Source organism: Berghia stephanieae, chromosome 1 (assembly GCF_034508935.2).
Source record: "Berghia stephanieae isolate SIO BIC M18660-M18661 chromosome 1, UCSD_Bste_1.3, whole genome shotgun sequence".
Taxonomy (NCBI): domain Eukaryota; kingdom Metazoa; phylum Mollusca; class Gastropoda; order Nudibranchia; family Aeolidiidae; genus Berghia; species Berghia stephanieae.
Genome location: NC_088360.1, coordinates 31,199,600 through 31,217,659, shown reverse-complemented (window position 1 = coordinate 31,217,659; position 18,060 = coordinate 31,199,600). Strand labels below are relative to the sequence as shown.

At 37.5% G+C, this 18,060-nt stretch overlaps 1 protein-coding gene across 1 annotated transcript in view; it reads right to left on the bottom strand.

Annotated features, from left to right (window-relative positions):
* Positions 1-205: 205 nt before the first annotated feature.
* The window catches only part of LOC144971718 (mediator of RNA polymerase II transcription subunit 23-like), a 58,731-nt gene continuing 40,876 nt past the window's right edge, over positions 206-18,060 (bottom strand). Inside the window, exons 25-35 of the mRNA XM_078912794.1 lie at positions 15,522-15,581; positions 14,611-14,712; positions 14,077-14,176; positions 11,549-11,647; positions 10,973-11,098; positions 9,889-10,054; positions 8,165-8,240; positions 6,998-7,209; positions 5,755-5,875; positions 5,297-5,382; positions 206-3,015 (exon numbers count right to left, since the gene is read on the bottom strand). Of these exons, the coding sequence (XP_078768920.1) occupies positions 2,832-3,015; positions 5,297-5,382; positions 5,755-5,875; positions 6,998-7,209; positions 8,165-8,240; positions 9,889-10,054; positions 10,973-11,098; positions 11,549-11,647; positions 14,077-14,176; positions 14,611-14,712; positions 15,522-15,581 (1,332 nt within the window). The 3' untranslated portion in view covers positions 206-2,831. The remainder of the gene's footprint in view (positions 3,016-5,296; positions 5,383-5,754; positions 5,876-6,997; positions 7,210-8,164; positions 8,241-9,888; positions 10,055-10,972; positions 11,099-11,548; positions 11,648-14,076; positions 14,177-14,610; positions 14,713-15,521; positions 15,582-18,060) is intronic.

Below are 18,060 nucleotides of genomic sequence, written 5' to 3'. Positions count from 1 at the left end.
AGAGTTTTGCTGGTTAAGCTAAGAGGACCTGTAGTTGACACCAATATTATTCAAGTTTATGCACCAACAGAAGAGGCGACAGATGCAGATATGACAGAGTTTTACCATTCACTAGACAAAGCAAAACGAATGTGTAAATCACAAGAAGTCCTTATGGTAATGGGGGACCTAAATATATATAATAGATTAACGTTAAAGACTTGTGAAAAATCACGATATTTAATAATATTACAATCAAGTAAAAGTTTGCTGATTTTTAAAATAATCAATAATAATAACAATGACAACGTTAACATTAATAATAATAACTACAATAGTTGTAGTAGTAGTAGTAGTAGTAGTAGTAGTAGTAGTAGTAGTAGTAGTAGTAGTAGTAGCTGTAGTAGTAGTGGTAGTAGTAGTAGTAATAGTAGTAGTAGTAATAGTAGTAGTAGTAGTAATAGTAGTAGTAGTTATAGAGAATTACATTTTATAGCACAAGAAATCATAGTCAGAGTCTAAGACTAGGAGTTTTACAATTTTATGTTTAATTTCACATGATGATGGACATGGTACATTTAACACTATGTAGCAGTTAGACGTTTGACACGTTTCATGTGTTTGTTGTGTGTAAATCATAGAAATGTATGGCGTCTATGACACACAGATTATTTACAAACAGGAGATGAAATTGAATGCACTCATTCGACAGCCTAACATGTAGACTGAGACATGAAATCCAGTCAGGCACCACCAGTATAGATTTCAGGAGGAAATCTGGAATTGGAATTCATCTCTGACAGGACGAGAGTCATGTGTACAAAATGTCTTTGCCAGGGACATACCCGATACCCACGTGATGTCTGATCGCCAGCTCTCTGGGCGAATTCAATTCATGTCCAAGACTGTAATTTGTACCGGAGGGCCACAGTGTGAGAGATACAGAAAAATGACCATTCATGCAAATCATGATCTCACGTAAAAATCAGCGGCCTATGATACAGTTTGGCATGACGGTTTGATGCTAAACTAGCAAAACATATCAACTGCAAAAAAACATTAACACTCCTTAACAAAATGTCAGGAAAAAGAACATATCATGTTTGCCTAGGAGACAAGACCAGCAGGAAAAGAACAATAATAAATGGAGTACCTCAGGGCTCTGTTCTAGCACCAACTCTATTCAACGTCTATATAAGCAACATTCCCGAAACTAAAGCTTTCAAATTTGGTTATGCTGACAACATCGCAATTGCATGGCAATCAAACGACCTTAAATAAATTGAAAAAACGCTTACAGACGACACCAACATTCTGCAATCATTCTTCAATAAATGGTACCTTCGAATGAATACCACAAAAACTGTCAGTACTCTGTTCCATCTAGATAACCATCAAGCTGACCAACAAATAAATGTCACAACTAATAACTCTACGTTACCATACGACCAAAACCCAAAATATCTCGGCGTAATCCTGGACCGGTCCCTCACATATAGGAAACACCTAGAAAATACTGCACATAAACTCCAGAAAAGGAACGGTATTGTTAGAAAACTTGCTGGAACTTCCTGGGGTGCCTCCACATCAGTCCTCAAAACATCCTCTATAGCACTCTGTTACAGTGTAGCAGAATACTGTGCCCCTGTTTGGGCAAGGTCCACTCACACCAAAATAGTAGACTCCGCTCTAAATAACACCATGAGAACAATTTCTGGCACATTGAAATCAACTCGTACCTCGTGGTTACCAATAATGAGCGCAATTGCCCCTCCCCATCTCCGAAGAGAAGAGGCGACACAAAAACAATATCACCGACTGGAGAAAACAACATCAAATACTCCACTCAGAATAATCACCCAATCAGCCCCCACAACATCACGCCTAAAATCTCGCAAACCGTTCTACAAATCCAAAAAAGAACATTTCGACCTCTCTGATAGCTGGAAAACTGAATGGGAGAAAAACAAACCAAAAAACAGTGATCTAATCAAAGACCCTACAGCAACACCACTCCCAGGTTTCTACACACTAAACAGAAAACAGTGGTCCTCCTGTAACAGACTACGATCTAAACACGGTAGAACAGCATCTAATCTCCACAAATGGGGCTATATAACAACACCAACATGCCAAGCCTGTAACGCTCCAAATCAGGACATCAACCATGTGGTACTTCACTGTCCATCAACATCCATAGAGGGCGGCTATCCTGCTATCCACAAAGCTGATGACGACTACATCAAATGGCTGAATGAGTCACACTTGGAGGTGTGAAGACCATACGACACTACTACTACGTAAAAATGAAAATGACACGTCAACGTCTATGAAGAGATTGACAGAACACAGCTATGTGGTAGTCCCAGTAGGAGATTGATGAAGTCGGAAATCAGGGATAACTCATGGTTTTTGGGGGTTTTCCCCTACCCCCCCCCCCCCCCCTTTTTTTTCTCCATGCAATGGATTGTGTAATGCCATAGGTAAGAAATACAAATGTTATTGTTGCTTTTGATCTTGGGTTTATAAAATCAACGTCTGTGTTGGATAAGTATGGCATTTCTCTGACAAAAATCCTGTGCAAATAGTTTGTGGGGAGAGAGTTGACCATTCTCATAATATCTATGATATAGGAGCTGTACTAAAGTTTGTAGTGTTTGTACCAGCCTTCTATAAAACTATTCACATAATATCTATGATGTAGGAGCTGTGTTGGTGTGTGTGTAGTGTTTGTACCAGCCATCTCTAAAACCATTCTCACAATATCTATGATGTAGGAGCTGTGTTAGTGTGTGTGTGTATGTTGGTGTGTAGAGTGTTTGTACCAGCCATCTCTAAAACCATAATCATATCTACGATGTAGCAGCTGTGCTGGCTTGCGAAGTGTTTGTAGATGCCGAGTCAGACGACGTTTCTTCCAAGTTGAGATGAGAGATAAATCTGAGACGAAGCTTCAGAGCTGGCCGTAATTTACAAATAAGTTTTTCGACATCACTGCGTACTCCATCGCCGACAAACATGTATTTGATGTGATAGCTGAAATTGGAGTTAAGAATGATTATAATGTCAGAATGCATTAAAAAAATAAAACATTCAAGCAAACAAAAAGTTATGAGTAATTTTTTTGTAAAACATATCCAGTCACATCTCTCTAATCCCAACACCTCCATTGCCAGCATCTTTGGGCTGGATTACACAGACATCCAGACGGTATTGGTCAGTGTGATGTCCAGATTACAGAGACATCCAGATGGTCAAATCTGTCCCTAAAGTGGCACACACTGTATGAACCAGAGTAGGTGGACAGACGGTATTGGTCAGTGTGTTGTCCAGATTACAGAGACACCCAGATGGTCATCTCAGTCCCTAAAGTGGCACACACTGTATGAACCAGAGTAGGTGGACAGACGGTATTGGTCAGTGTGATGTCCAGATTACAGAGACATCCAGATGGTCAAATCTGTCCCTAAAGTCCTAAAGTGGTACACACTGTATGAACCGGAGTAGGTGGACAGACGGTATCGGTCAGTGTGATGTCCAGATTACAGAGACACCCAGATGGTCAAATCTGTCCCTAAAGTGGCACACACTGTATGAACCAGAGTAGGTGGACAGATGGTATTGGTCAGTGTGATGTCCAGATTACAGAGACATCCAGATGGTCAAATCTGTCCCTAAAGTGGCACACACTGTATGAACCAGAGTAGGTGGACAGATGGTATTGGTCAGTGTGATGTCCAGATTACAGAGACATCCAGATGGTCATCTCAGTCCCTAAAGTGGCACACACTGTATGAACCAGAGAGGGTGGACAGACGGTATCGGTCAATGTGATGTCCAGATTACGGAGACATCCAGATGGTCAAATCTGTCCCTAAAGTGGCACACACTGTATGAACCAGAGTAGGTGGACAGATGGTATTGGTCAGTGTGATGTCCAGATTACAGAGACATCCAGATGGTCAAATCTGTCCCTAAAGTGGCACACACTGTATGAACCAGAGTAGGTGGACAGACGGTATCGGTCAGTGTGATGTCCAGATTACAGAGACATCCAGATGGTCAAATCTGTCCCTAAAGTGGCACACACTGTATGAACCAGAGTAGGTGGACAGATGGTATCGGTCAGTGTGATGTCCAGATTACAGAGACATCCAGATGGTCAAATCTGTCCCTAAAGTGGCACACACTGTATGAACCAGAGTAGGTGGAGAGATGGTATTGGTCAGTGTGATGTCCAGATTACAGAGACATCCAGATGGTCAAATCTGTCCCTAAAGTAGCACACACTGTATGAACCAGAGTAGGTGGACAGATGGTATTAGTCAGTGTGAAGTCCAGATTACAGAGACATCCAAATGGTCAAATCTGTTCCTAAAGTGGCACACACTGTATGAACCAGAGTAGGTAGACAGATGGTATTGGTCAGTGTGATGTCCAGATTACAGAGACATCCAGATGGTCAAATCTGTCCCTAAAGTAGCACAAACTGTATGAACCAGAGTAGGTGGACAGATGGTATTAGTCAGTGTGAAGTCCAGATTACAGAGACATCCAAATGGTCAAATCTGTTCCTAAAGTGGCACACACTGTATGAACCAGAGTAGGTAGACAGATGGTATTGGTCAGTGTGATGTCCAGATTACAGAGACATCCAGATGGTCAAATCTGTCCCTAAAGTGGTACACACTGTATGAACCAGAGTAGGTGGACAGATGGTATCGGTCAGTGTGATGTCCAGATTACAGAGACATCCAGATGGTCAAATCTGTCCCTAAAGTGGCACACACTGTATGAACCAGAGTAGGTGGACAGACGGTATTGGTCAGTGTGATGTCCAGATTACAGCAGGGTTGCTAATTCAGGAAGCATCAATTTACTGAACTTTTACAAAAATGCATTGAAACACCTCATTCTGAGCACTGAACCAAACAGGTCCAAATGACACCAAGCTGCTAGAAGCTGTGGACTGTAAAAAATAATAAACAAAAATAAATATAACATCTAAAAAAAGAACTAAATACCAAATACAGAACGTTTCGGGCTCAAACCCCTTCTTCAGCCAACAACAACAAAAAAACAAAACATAAATACATTACTATTACTATTCTCTGTCGTTGTTCTGGTATTTTAGTAATGCATTTCATGTTTTCACCGTTTTTTGTTGTTGGCTGAAGAAGGGTTTTGAGCCCGAAACATTCCGTGTTTGGTATTTTGTTATTTTTTGAAGCTGTTATATCAATTTTTATTTATCACCAAATAGGCAAATATTACAAGGAATAAAATGTTTTATAAAACAATTTCTATCCAAGGATACAGGAAGTCACAGATGGCGTCCATGTGGTTGAGGTGATCACTGGCCAGATCCACGTTCAATAGAATCTCGTACAACTCCACAGTTAACTGGAAAATTAAAAATAACAAATAATTAAAATTCCCTTTAGTCATTCCCAAAGGGAAATTTGTCTTTTGAGTCTATTCCAAGGGAAGACTGGAATAACCCAGGCATTGGCCACAGTGCGAATCAAAGACCGTACCGGTGAGTCATGCTGCCCCTACAAGTAAAACAACTACAAAATAGAAGAACCCGAAAAATAAATTATAATGATGATGGTAATAATAATAATAATAAAAATAGTAATAATAATGATAATCTTTATTGTCCCAAGAGGCAATTAGTGTTTGGTTGCAGTTTTGTTAAAAAAGGAAAAGGAACACACTCTCTCTCTCTCTCCCTCCCCTTCTATATAAACTAAGTCTAGATTTGCTACATACCTCCAACAAACACCGTGTTCTCTCCATGTGAAATCTCTGCAAGAAAGGCCCCACCAGATGACAAAGATAAATAAACTGGTTTTCATGTTTGATGATCGGTTTCAGCTTGTCCCTAACAAATCTGTATGGAAAATAGAAAATAAATATATATATATATATATATTTGTATAAAGTTCCAATATATTGGCAGACAGACTTTTTTAAAAAAAAAAGGAAATTTCTGACCATTACAGGAACAAAATAATTCTCCATTAGTAGTTGGGGTTTTTTAAAGCTAAAATATGATGGATTTGTATAGTGCAACATCCCCTAAACGTGCTCAAAGAGTTTTACAAGGGGTCCCTGGCCAATAGCAGACTTAACATGTAGGATGAGACATGACGCCAGTTAGGCGATATTACAATTCTATTTCAGACAGAGGCAACATAGCCATACAAAAGAGAGCAACCCCCCCTCTCCTCCCTCCTTGCCTTCCCCCTTATATCATAAACTCAAGATGGATCATGTCTTGTATTGGGAGATGATATTATATTTTTTTTTTAATTAAAAAATTGAGCTTTTATATAGAGCAATATCCACTAAACGTACTCAAGCGCTTTACAAAGGGTCCCTGACCAACAGCAACGTGTAACATAAAGAACGAAGACATGACGCCTGTTAGGTGATAATACATTTTTTACTGACAGAGACAATGTTGTCAACGGCCAGGTACTTATTCTACACCTGAGTACGGTGAGAGAATGTGAGTAAAGAGTATTTTCCAAGGACTCAACTATGCGTCAAGCAAGGCTCAAACCCAGGACCTTCCGATCCGAAAGCAAGCGTCATACCACAAGACCAAATAGCCACACAATTTATGTTCATTATCCAAAGCTCCATCTAAAGTTGAGCAGGAATATGCAAACAAATCAACATGAATAATTAATAAATAGTGAAAACATTTATAAATGCCATCCGTTGCTCCACATCTATGGAACAAACTCACTCCTTGGACAAAGGGCTGTGAAATTTTATGATCTTTTAGGAAATGTCTGAAGACATTTGAGTTGTTCCACAAGGCTTGTTTCTTATAAAATAGATGTTGCTTAGATTTTGTTTCTGTATTCATGCTTATTTTGTAGTTAGTTTTTTCTTTTGTTATTTTTTTTTAATACTGTAAAGCGCAAGAGCAAGATTAACATGGATGTTTAGGCGCTATCTAAATTCATTATTTATTACTATTATCCATTTTATTACGACTCACTGCGGCAAGTGTGAGAGCTGTCCAATTCCAGCATGGTGCCAAACTCCATGACAAAGCTCTAGAACTGTAGAACATTCCATCTCAGCATACTGTAGATGTGACAGACTGACGTCAAGGATTTTGAATGGACTGTGGTGAACAGACGGTGAGGCCAGGACAGGATGTTGAATGGCCTGTAGGATTCGGTCATTTAGAACTGACCAATACGATTCCTGATGACAATAACAACAAAGAAAAACTTTAACATAACAATAATGGTATACATTTTAAAATCTGTTAGATCTGGTGGGAAGTACATTTTGATAGGCAAACATCCTATCCACAGGTTAGCAATCAATTGCTACCGTCTGTTTTACACTATAGAAACCGGGATAAACTCCAGCTCCCTGGGCCTGATGGCCCTGAAGGTATAATTGTACGAGAAAAGAGTCCTAAAATCATACAATAATATGTGATGATTAATGGGGTTTATTTGGTTTTCAAATATTGCTGAGTGTTTCTTTTTTGTTTTTAAGGGTTTTATGACACTTGCAACATTTTAAGGTCATATCATTGCCAATAAAAAGGAAGAATATGGGATAGTAAAAAGTTCTAGAATTACAATTAAAGCACCCAAGAAAAGGTAAGACAAAGGGGAATTGGTTCAAATAGGAAACAGATGTAGATTCCAAGAGCATACAATCAAAGTACTTAGTTTGAGATCCCTAAAAGTCTCACCCAGGCACCGGCACAAGATCCCACTACGAGGAACAAACTCAAATGTTTACAGACCATATGTTTAAAAAATAAATAACATTACATAACAGAGAGATTTACAAGGAAAACAACATCATCTCCCAAAACTATAACTATACATTCGACTGTTTCCCTCCCAGCCAAGGACTTCGGCCAGATAACGACAAAACTAAGAATCTCATCCCAAGACAAAGACAGAAAACAATTTGGAAAACAGATATAGAGGGATAGAAGACACAGTAAGTGCTTCCCTGGCCCATTATGGGGGTGGGGGGGTTGGGTGTCCTGGACGTTTCAGTTGTGAGGAGCTGCATATTAAATAAAAACTTGCTGTAGATAATATTTCATTCCAAGTCTTTGAAAATAAAAAAATAAAAACTGTATGTTAGATGTGACATTTCATGGATGATATCTGATGGTGTAAATACTCACAGGTAATGCAGTGAGAATCAGACCAAGGGAATTGTACCAAGACATCATGTCTTTTTGGGCTGGAAGAGATGACGATCTACAGAAGAAAAAAAAGACATTATTAAATATTTTCTTTTAAATCAAAAATTGCTTCAATATACTACCTGATTATCAATAAATGTTAATTATGTACAAAAAATAAACTGAAAGTTTACATCAACTTGAGAAGCGCTGCTGATGTTCATAAAAGAGTAAAACAAAATCTAGGGTGATCTCTTCAAGAGGGTGGTAAACGTTTATAACTTTTAGGAGTAAGTTAGAATTTAATATAAACTGACGTCATGATTTGCCATTTTGATCATGGAGCAGAAACATCAATTAAAAATGGGCTTCAGTTCTGATTCTTGTGGTGAAAACAAATTTAGGGGTAACAAATAGGAGAAGAAGTTGGGTCTCACAATCGAAGGGTTAAATGCCCTGATAGTGCATAAAATCAAACGTAAAGGGGGCACCTTCAACAACTAGATTTAAATCGAGAAGACCTTTCCACCAAACAAAAATGGCAGACTTCAGTGTGGAGGAAAACTGGAGAGAAATGTGGAAGAGGGAAACACCAAAAGGAGGAAACATCATTAAAGATCCAACCAAAAGAGTGCCTGCATTCAATAACGCCAGAAAATACTGGATTTCCTCAAACTACCTCTTAACTGGACATGGCAGAACTGCATCAAATATGTGCAGATGGAAACTTGGAAACAGTGATACCTGCCAGAAATGTCAGGCAGCCCCAGAGACCAGCGATCACATCGTCCTCCACTGCCCAGTCACTAAACTTGAAGGTGGCTATGAAACCGTCCTTAGGGCGGAGGAAGACTTTAGAAGCTGGGTTGACGAAATACATTTGGAGGTGTAGCCAGACGCTACTACTACTGCTACTACTACATAGTGCTTGTGAAAATGATATAGACATAATGAAATCAAAAACAAAACAAACAAAAAAAAAAAACCCAAAACATACAATTACTTTAAGAAGAGAATGAAAAATCCTATAATTTGATTGAGAGAGAAAGGAGAAGGAGAAAAGACAGTTTGAGAGAGACACAGAGAGGAGGCGAAAATGTAAAATTTGGAGGAGATAAGAAAAGAAAGTGAAAACAAACATTTTGTGAAAGACAAGACGATTAGGACAAAACGAATGGTTAAAATAAAAAACAAACAAAACAAGTCCAGTGGAACCTCATTATAACAGGCATGACGGGACCAGGACCAGCCTGAAATCCTTGTTGTAACCAAGTCGTGATATAACTCGGAATTTCAAGGAAAACAACCCAGTATAAGACATGAAAAGTATGGTAGTAAGTAGCCATTATACACACACACGTACATACATACAAACACACACACACACACATTTACACAAAGTAGCCATTTAACTAAGCCTAGCCTAGCTCTCCATTACATGTAGCTGTAAGCATACCCTCAGTATAATGTAGGCTAATTCATTGTATATGGAGATATTCAGTGGGTTTTCGGTGCCCTTATTACATCTGATTAGACTCTTATAAGTTCCTGCTCTAGCTGATAAATTGTAATAAAGGAAAAGATGGAGAGAAAAAAAAGGGTTTTAAAAACCCTTGTTATAATCAGGTGCCTGTCATGCCCAGACCTGTTATACTGAGGTTCCAGTGTAGAAAATCTGAAAAAAAAAAGTTTGAGAGAGAAAATAATGGAAGGAAAATCCATACGGTTTGAGAGAGACATCAAGCAGTGCTTCCCCGACAGTTTGTGCAGACACAGGAAGTGCCATGAGTTCCACACAGATGGAGTGAAGGGCATGGGCTGATGCATTTGGGAATTCGTTGAAGCGCCAGTCTGCCGATGGGTAAGGGGGAGGAAGTTCTCCAGCGATAGCTGAGGTTCAGTTAAGGTAAATATTGACTGATAAAATGATTGGAGCAGGCACTTGCATTGATGATCATAAGAAATAAAGTGAGCAGAGAAGTGCCCGATGACACAAGAGAATAAAAACTTTTATGGTGACGGGAGTTGAACCAGGGACAATATTCTGACATGGCGGTTTTAAAAAAAAAAATAATTCCCAAATTTTGCAAGCTAAAAACAGCAAAATTTGCAAAAATGTGTGATAAATTATCCTAAAAACCCACAATTAGTTCATGAAAGAGAAAGGTATTTGTTTGTTTTTAAGGGTTTCCTGGTGCTTGCGACAAATGTAAGGTCATATCAGCGCCAGTAAAAAGGAAGAAAATGGGACAGTAAATAAGAAACTATTCTTGATTTATTATCTTTCATGTTCTATACGAGCTATCAAATTAAAAGAAAGAGAAAAAAAATCGTCTTTTTTGTTTTTGCCTTTTTAAAAAATTATTTTTTAATTTTTTTAAATTTTTTTTTTTATCTTTGCAAAATTTTGAACAATTTGCAAGATTTTCAAAAAAAAATTCAGATTTTGCAGCCACAATGCAAATCAGTAAATCAGTGATATTTTGCCATTTTTTTTCGGCAGCAAGTGATGCAAAAAAACAGCGATGCCAGAATATTGATGACTCCACCTCGACCTGAGTGATGAATGGCATCGATTGTAAAGCAACTTTCTCATGGCCAAGCACAGGGTGCATAACAGTCACCTCCTCATCACCACAAACCTTTTTATTCTCTATAGTCTTCTGGGACTTCTCTATTCACTTCATTTCTTGTTATCACCAACATTAACTGATAGATAACAATACCCCAAAATAATGAATAACTTAGAATTAGACGATAACAAAGTAAAATAAAAGGCCAGAGCTGGTATGGAAACCCAAAGGATACTGTTTCTAAGTCTGGTAATCTGTCTGATGTAATAGTGTGGATCGGGCACCCAATTGGCTTCTTCCTGGTTCTTGAGGTAGTCATCAGACAGACACCAATTGTCAGGACGAATGTCTCGGAAAGCACCTGGGGGTCAAGGCCACATTCAATATATTAATTCAATGCTATTGAGTAGATTCTGACGATGAATTAAATAAGTAATAAATTAAAATAAATATAACAGCTTATGTAAAGAAATGTATTTAAGCTTTCATTGTTTTCTGCTGAAGAAGGATTTTGAGCCCAAAAGGTATCATGTCTCGTCATACATGTGAAGTGTTGCTGTTGGCTAGGGACTTCATGTAAAGCACTTTGAACATGTTTAGTGGATAGTGCGCTATATAAATGCTCTATTTTTTTTTTTTTTTTGAATTAGGTTGTGTGGCTTTTTGTCTGGAAGATGTGGTAATCATTTCTATGCAAACAAGTGAAGGGTGCAATGTGAATAAATATCATTTTACATTGTTGAAACTTTTAGTTAGGAGTGAAACACAGAATAACATAGGACTGACAATCAAAATGACACATTTCACTTACCAATGATAGCACCGACAAGCTTTCTCTTCAGATTTGCTTTGTCAGCCAAACTTTTCTCATAATAGAACAGGGTATTGTAGAGGTACGTTATTGGGTGATCTAAATGGAGATGTGATGATAGAAAAGTTCATGGCTTATGTAAACTCATGCCTTTAAAAAAATAAAAGTGGGAGACAGAGATAGATAGAGGGGGAGAGAGAGATTAAGAGCAAGAGAGAGAGAGAGAGAGAGAGAGAGAGAGAGAGAGAGAGAGAGAGAGAGAGAGGGGGGGGGAGAGAGTCTGATAGGAAATTTGTCATGAATAAATACAGAAAATTCATTCTAAACCTCATGTTGGAAAGGCTAGGGCTATTGGTCAGTACTGACTCCCAGGCGCTAGCACATGCGGGTCAGTACTGATGAACAGACGCCAGTGCCTGGAGGTCAGTACTGACCAATAACCTGGTGTCTATTGGTCAGTATTGAACAACAGGTGCCACCGCCCACAGACAACCTCTCTTCGGTCTGTGCCACCGCCCACCATTGATCAGCACTGACGAACATCGGACCTGTTCGTCAGTGCAAAGACCTCTTCGCACTTATTCGTCACTTCCAAAAGTATACCATTTAAAAAAAAAACAATTAAAATTCCAGGCTCTCAGGCCAACTTATCTCAGGCACACAGTAACACTTGGTCACCTAGATAAGTTTGATTTCTAACGCGTTAGATGCCGTTGGGGCAACGATATGACTCGTTATTTCAAGCCACCGTAAGATTCTATTTTATTTTATGTTGTCCATTCTATTTCTTTGGGTTATTTTGTTTTTATTGTTTTTTTTTTCCCCGTATATTTTCGTTATAGCTTTATTTAAAGAAAAATAGAGGAAAATGTGTTATAATATTTCCTGTTACGATTCTTTTATAATACTTTGTCCATTCTATTACTACTACTACCACTCACTACTACTACCACTACTGCTACTACTACTACTGCTACTACTACTACTACTACTACTACTACTACTACTACTACTTTATATGTCTTTTATCTTCCATTATTTTCTGGAAGGTTCTGTTCCCTGACGCTGACCTTTTCTTATCAATCAGATCACCCCAATGGGGCACCCTATCCTCTACCCACGCTGACATTTCATTCATACTGCAACCTCAACCACCATTGAGTACAGACGACAAAGTTATTTTTCATTATATTTTATTTGTTTTCCACGTTTATTTGTGTATTGTTGTGTTAATGAAGGGTTTGTACCCGAAACGTCCATTGTCTGTTTTGTTCCCATACGAAGCCTTTCATTTTCACTCTTTCGTTAGTATTTTACGATCATCGGCTTCAGGCAGCCCTTACCGTTTTCTACTTTTCCTGTCTCAGTAAGATGCGAGCAAGCCGAATTTCAAATGACAGGAATGAAGAAAGACGAGACAATGAAAGAGCTTTCACTTTCAGTTCTAGCGCCACGCATCAGTGCAGTGAGCATGCGCGTTGGATGAACCGAAATATAGGGCTTCCAGTTTGGCGTTTCAACACCAAATTTGGTCTTTTTCTCAGGATTGGACAATTTCACTTGTTTAATTAATTGATATATTTATTAAACAAATCTCACGTAAACCGACAAAAAGATTTAGTGAAAACAAGGGCTTCCCTGCGACTAGTATGGGACAGGAAATGCTGATTTATTTGTCGTAGAGCAAGTTATTTTAAAAAATGGCATTTTTCCATAATTTTGGTACCGTCAACGCCCGTGGCCAGGTCAGAACTGACCAATTGGCATCAGTACTAGTAATAGTAATAGTATTAGTCAGTACTGACCCCCAGACGCCGGTGCCTGTTCGTCAGTACTGACCCGCAGGTGCCAGCGCCTGGGGGTCAGTACTGACGAATAGCCACTCCGTGTTGGAAATATGACATAAAAAATATAAAATGTTATAACTTTCATTTTAATAAGACACCAACAAACACACAAACACATAATCAATAAAGACACCAAACACACAAACACATAACCAATACATCCTGTAACTGCCGCACTATGGAAAAATATGTACTTAATAATAATATAAAAATAATTCAGAAAACTCTTTCTTCAAATATTGGTCCATTACATCTTGGCAAAAACTCTCAAACCTGGGATTTCTGTGGCAAATCAAATACTGCAGCGTTAGGAAGTAACACAATGAAAATGAATTATTGTAGCATCCATGGTTGTATTGCAATGATTTATTATTTTGGTTGCCAGGTGTAATTAAAACAACAAAAGAAAATTCTCAGACAAACTGAAAATTTAATTCCACTACATAAAAAGATGCCCATCTTGAGGGAAATTTGTTTTTTTAATGACTTATAAGGGCAATGATATTAAATTGCTGGAGAGAATTTATCACCACTTACCCCTCTCTCCGCTCCTAAACAAAAAAGCAAACTTATCATTTACTCTCCTCCCCAAACACAAACAACTATACTGTCTCTTCCTCCACCCCCCCCCCCCCCAACAAAACAAAACAAAAAACGACAAATGTCTTAGCTAGTGCTTACCGTGGAATTTGTACAATCCACCGATGTGGTCCAAGATGACCTCCAATGCCTTTTGCATCACTCCCATCTCCAGGAAACGCTGAATGGTCAAGTCTAAAACCTTCCAATATCAAAAAACATTTCAGTAAATTATTACAGCTAACTTTTTCAGCAACAAATTAATACAGCTAAGTTTTTCAGAAAGTTAATAGTATACAGCTAACTTTTCCAAAACATTTTTACAGCTACTTTTTCATAAACAAATTATTACAGCTAACTTTTTGAGCAAATTATTACAGTAATAAATCAATAATGAATTCATATAGTACCTAATACTAATAATAATAGACTCTTATAGATCGCACGGTACCATCAACAATACTGGCCTTTTGTGTATGCACACATCTGGACAATTGAGAGAATTCAGTGAAAAGACAGATAAAGATTTCAAACATTCTTTAGTCACAAAATGATACTTTTGATAAAACTTAAAACTCAAACACTAGTTTCTATTGAATCTGACTGATGCCAGTGACAAAGGGAGAGAACACTTACAGGTATGAATCTCAGGCAGACATTCCCAAAATAGACGGGTAGATACTGGTTGGGATTGTTCATGTCTTGAGATCCTTCATAGTAAAATTTCTCGGGGTATTTCTGGTGGGCGGAAAATTTTATATAAAAATAACAACAGACACGGACAAGGATTAATGTGAAATTTACTTTGGCTACAAAAATTTTTTAATGTTGCTGCTTGAAACTCACAATAAATAAATAACAACAGATTTGATTTAATTATCGAATATAAATGATGTGGATGTTTCAGGTTTCCCCTTTGTCAATAAAACACAATGAATGAAATACTAAAGATGAATGAGAGACCTCTTATGGTAACTTTTTAAAACAGTCACAAATCTTCTTGGTTGTGGTTGCGTTGGTAATGTGATCACCATGTAGAGGTGAAATATAGAGAGAAAAAATCGAGGGTGTCAACAGAGATGGTCGTTATAAACAGATGGTGGATATGTAGAGATGGTCATTATAGACATGTGGTCATTATATTGAGGTTATCACTAAGACAACTGTAAATGTGATTTTATATTTTTACAACATTTTTGTCCCATTCTCTGGAATTCATTTTCTCCCGTTCTCTGATGAAGACCAAAGATTGGAAAGTCATGTGTTTAGTTTGATTACAATGTAGATGAGCCTTAATATGGATTTGATTAACAAAAATTAAACAAACAAAACAAAAAAATAAATAAATAAATAAACCAACAACAAAAATGATGGGAGTTGATTATCTAACCCACCACTGAACTCTATTTACGCTATGCATTAAAGTAAAAAACTCACAACATCTACCCACCAAAAAAAAAAACAAAAAAAACAAACAAAACCAACCAGCTGAATGCTGTCACCCTAATTCCTTCAATTCCCCAAATCCTTTAGAGTGAAATGCATACCTTGTGGAACGCCATGTGAATATCGTGCCAGTTGGATTGGGCCCAATGTTCGGACGTGTTCTGGAGAAATAAATACACACAGTGGAAAAAATCAACAACAACAAATCCTGTAGAAAATCACCATTGATAAATGAAATGACAAACAACAAATCCGTTCTTTTACGTTTTGGCCAGAAAACTTTCTGATTTCAAATTTTGATAGATAGCCCCTAGATAGCCCCTAGAAGAAAAAAAAACACAACAAAAAACAATTTCAAAAAGCAGGAGCATTTATAGAGCACAATATCCATCAAACATGCTCAAAGCCCTTTACAAAGGGACCCTAGCCAACAACAACACTTAACATATAGGACAAAAAATGATGCCTGATAGGCGATATTACAATTTTTTCCCCACAGAGACAATGCTGTTAACAATCAGGTACTCATTTTAACCTGAGTATGGTGATTTTATTCAAGTTTTCTTGTAATTCCTTTTTTTTAAAAACCCGGACAGAGAATCTGGAAAATTAAAATTAAAATTCATCCCAAAAATCTGGAAATCCGGATTGAGCCGGACACCTTGCAGCAACGTTAATGTGATCGAACTCAAACAGGTAATAAATGATCAAAACGGTAAATGATGATGGATGATTCATTGTACGGTTTGTGTCATTGACTCTTCTATCCGTCACCAATATAAATGATGATGGATGATTCATTGTACGGTTTGTGTCATGGACTCTTCTATCTGTCACCAATATAAATGATGATGGATGATTCATTGTACGGTTTGTATCATTGACTCTTCTATCCGTCACCAATATAAATGATGAAGGATGATTCATTGTACGGTTTGTGTCATGGACTCTTCTATCTGTCACCAATATAAATGATGATGGATGATTCATTGTACGGTTTGTGTCATGGACTCTTCTATCCGTCACCAATATAAATGATGATGGATGATTCATTGTACGGTTTGTGTCATTGACTCGTCTATCCACCACCAATATAAATGATGGATGATTCATTGTAAGGTTTGTGTCATGGACTCTTCTATCCGTCACCAATATAAATGATGATGGATGATTCATTGTAAGGTTTGTGTCAATGACTCTTCTATCCATCACCAATCAGGGACGGCTGGTAATAATGGGCAGGGTGGGCAAATACCAGCCTGTTTTTTTTCAAGTTATAAGCTGTATTACCAGGTCCGAAATAATCTAATTTAAATTAGATAATTTTAAAAGTTAGTACTTAAACTTGATGCTTCGTACTGAAATCAATTTGTATGTATATTTGATAGATTGCGAATCACCATGCACCCCATAATGCATAAACCAGGATACGCTCCTGTTCTTTTTTATCACCTCCCCCCCCCCCCCCCCCTTTCCCAACGACTCCACTCCGCCCACATCGTCATCTCATCGTCACGTCGCCTGACGGTGATTTTGCTGTCTGGCCTCTCTAGTACTAGGTCAGGCTAATTCAAATGAGCCCACCTTATAAACCAGTGAGCACTAAATAGAGATTTTGGCAAACGAACTTTTTCTTATTTATTGCCTTACTTGTGCTGGTACCATTGATGTAATAACATTGGGAAGGTTCCAGTATTGAATTAAATTTATCAATTTACTAATATTATATCAAGTTAGTATTAACTCGTGTTGTTTTAATATATTTGTTTATCCATTTAAATTATTTCTTTTTTTTTTTCTCGTTTTCTTTAGTGCTTCTCAAAATTCATTTATTTAAATTGTTGTCTTATTTGTTTTTTTTTTTTAATTTGTTTTTTTTTTTTTAAACAAATTAATTTGTTCCTTTTAAAAAAAAAATTCTTAAAGTAATTACCGCTGTATTTTTATTGCCAGACTAAATATTTTTGCAAAACAATGTATTTTCTATTGCAGTCCCTCTAATAAAACACTTTTATTCAGAAGTCACGACTAAATAAATATATAAAATACAACCACCATTTTGGTTTACTCAACAATTGAATTAGTATACGAGAAATACTCTTCTGAGAAAGGAGAGAGTTGAATTCTAAGTTATAGAGGAAATAAAGACGTTTAAAGGAAGGGTGGGCAGATTCCGTACTTGCCCGTCCTGAAGCTAATACATACATAAGATAGTTCGCGATGAAGAGGCGGGAAGCTAGGGGTTGGTTGGGTAAGGAGTAAAGATAACACGGTCGTTATTGTTATAGTCTAACGAATGCATGAGGAGAGATTGGTAGCATTATTTAATTTGTCTTAATTGTATTGTATGAATTATTGGCGAAAGCCTAAGATTAAGTAAACTTTGTTTTTAATTTGTCTTTTTTTGACTATGGAACTGATACTTGTCATAGCAGACCTGCCTACTTGAAATAGGAAAATAAAAATCGTAGTTTTCAGGGTTAATAAAATGGTAGATATTTTAACTATCCTTTAAAAAAATCACCGGAATTTTCGTCTATTAAGGGGAGGGGCGACACCTGAAACTATTTTCAAGAATAATGATTATATCCAATATCTTTTTATATTGGGACATTGCCTATGACCAATGGATTCGAACCA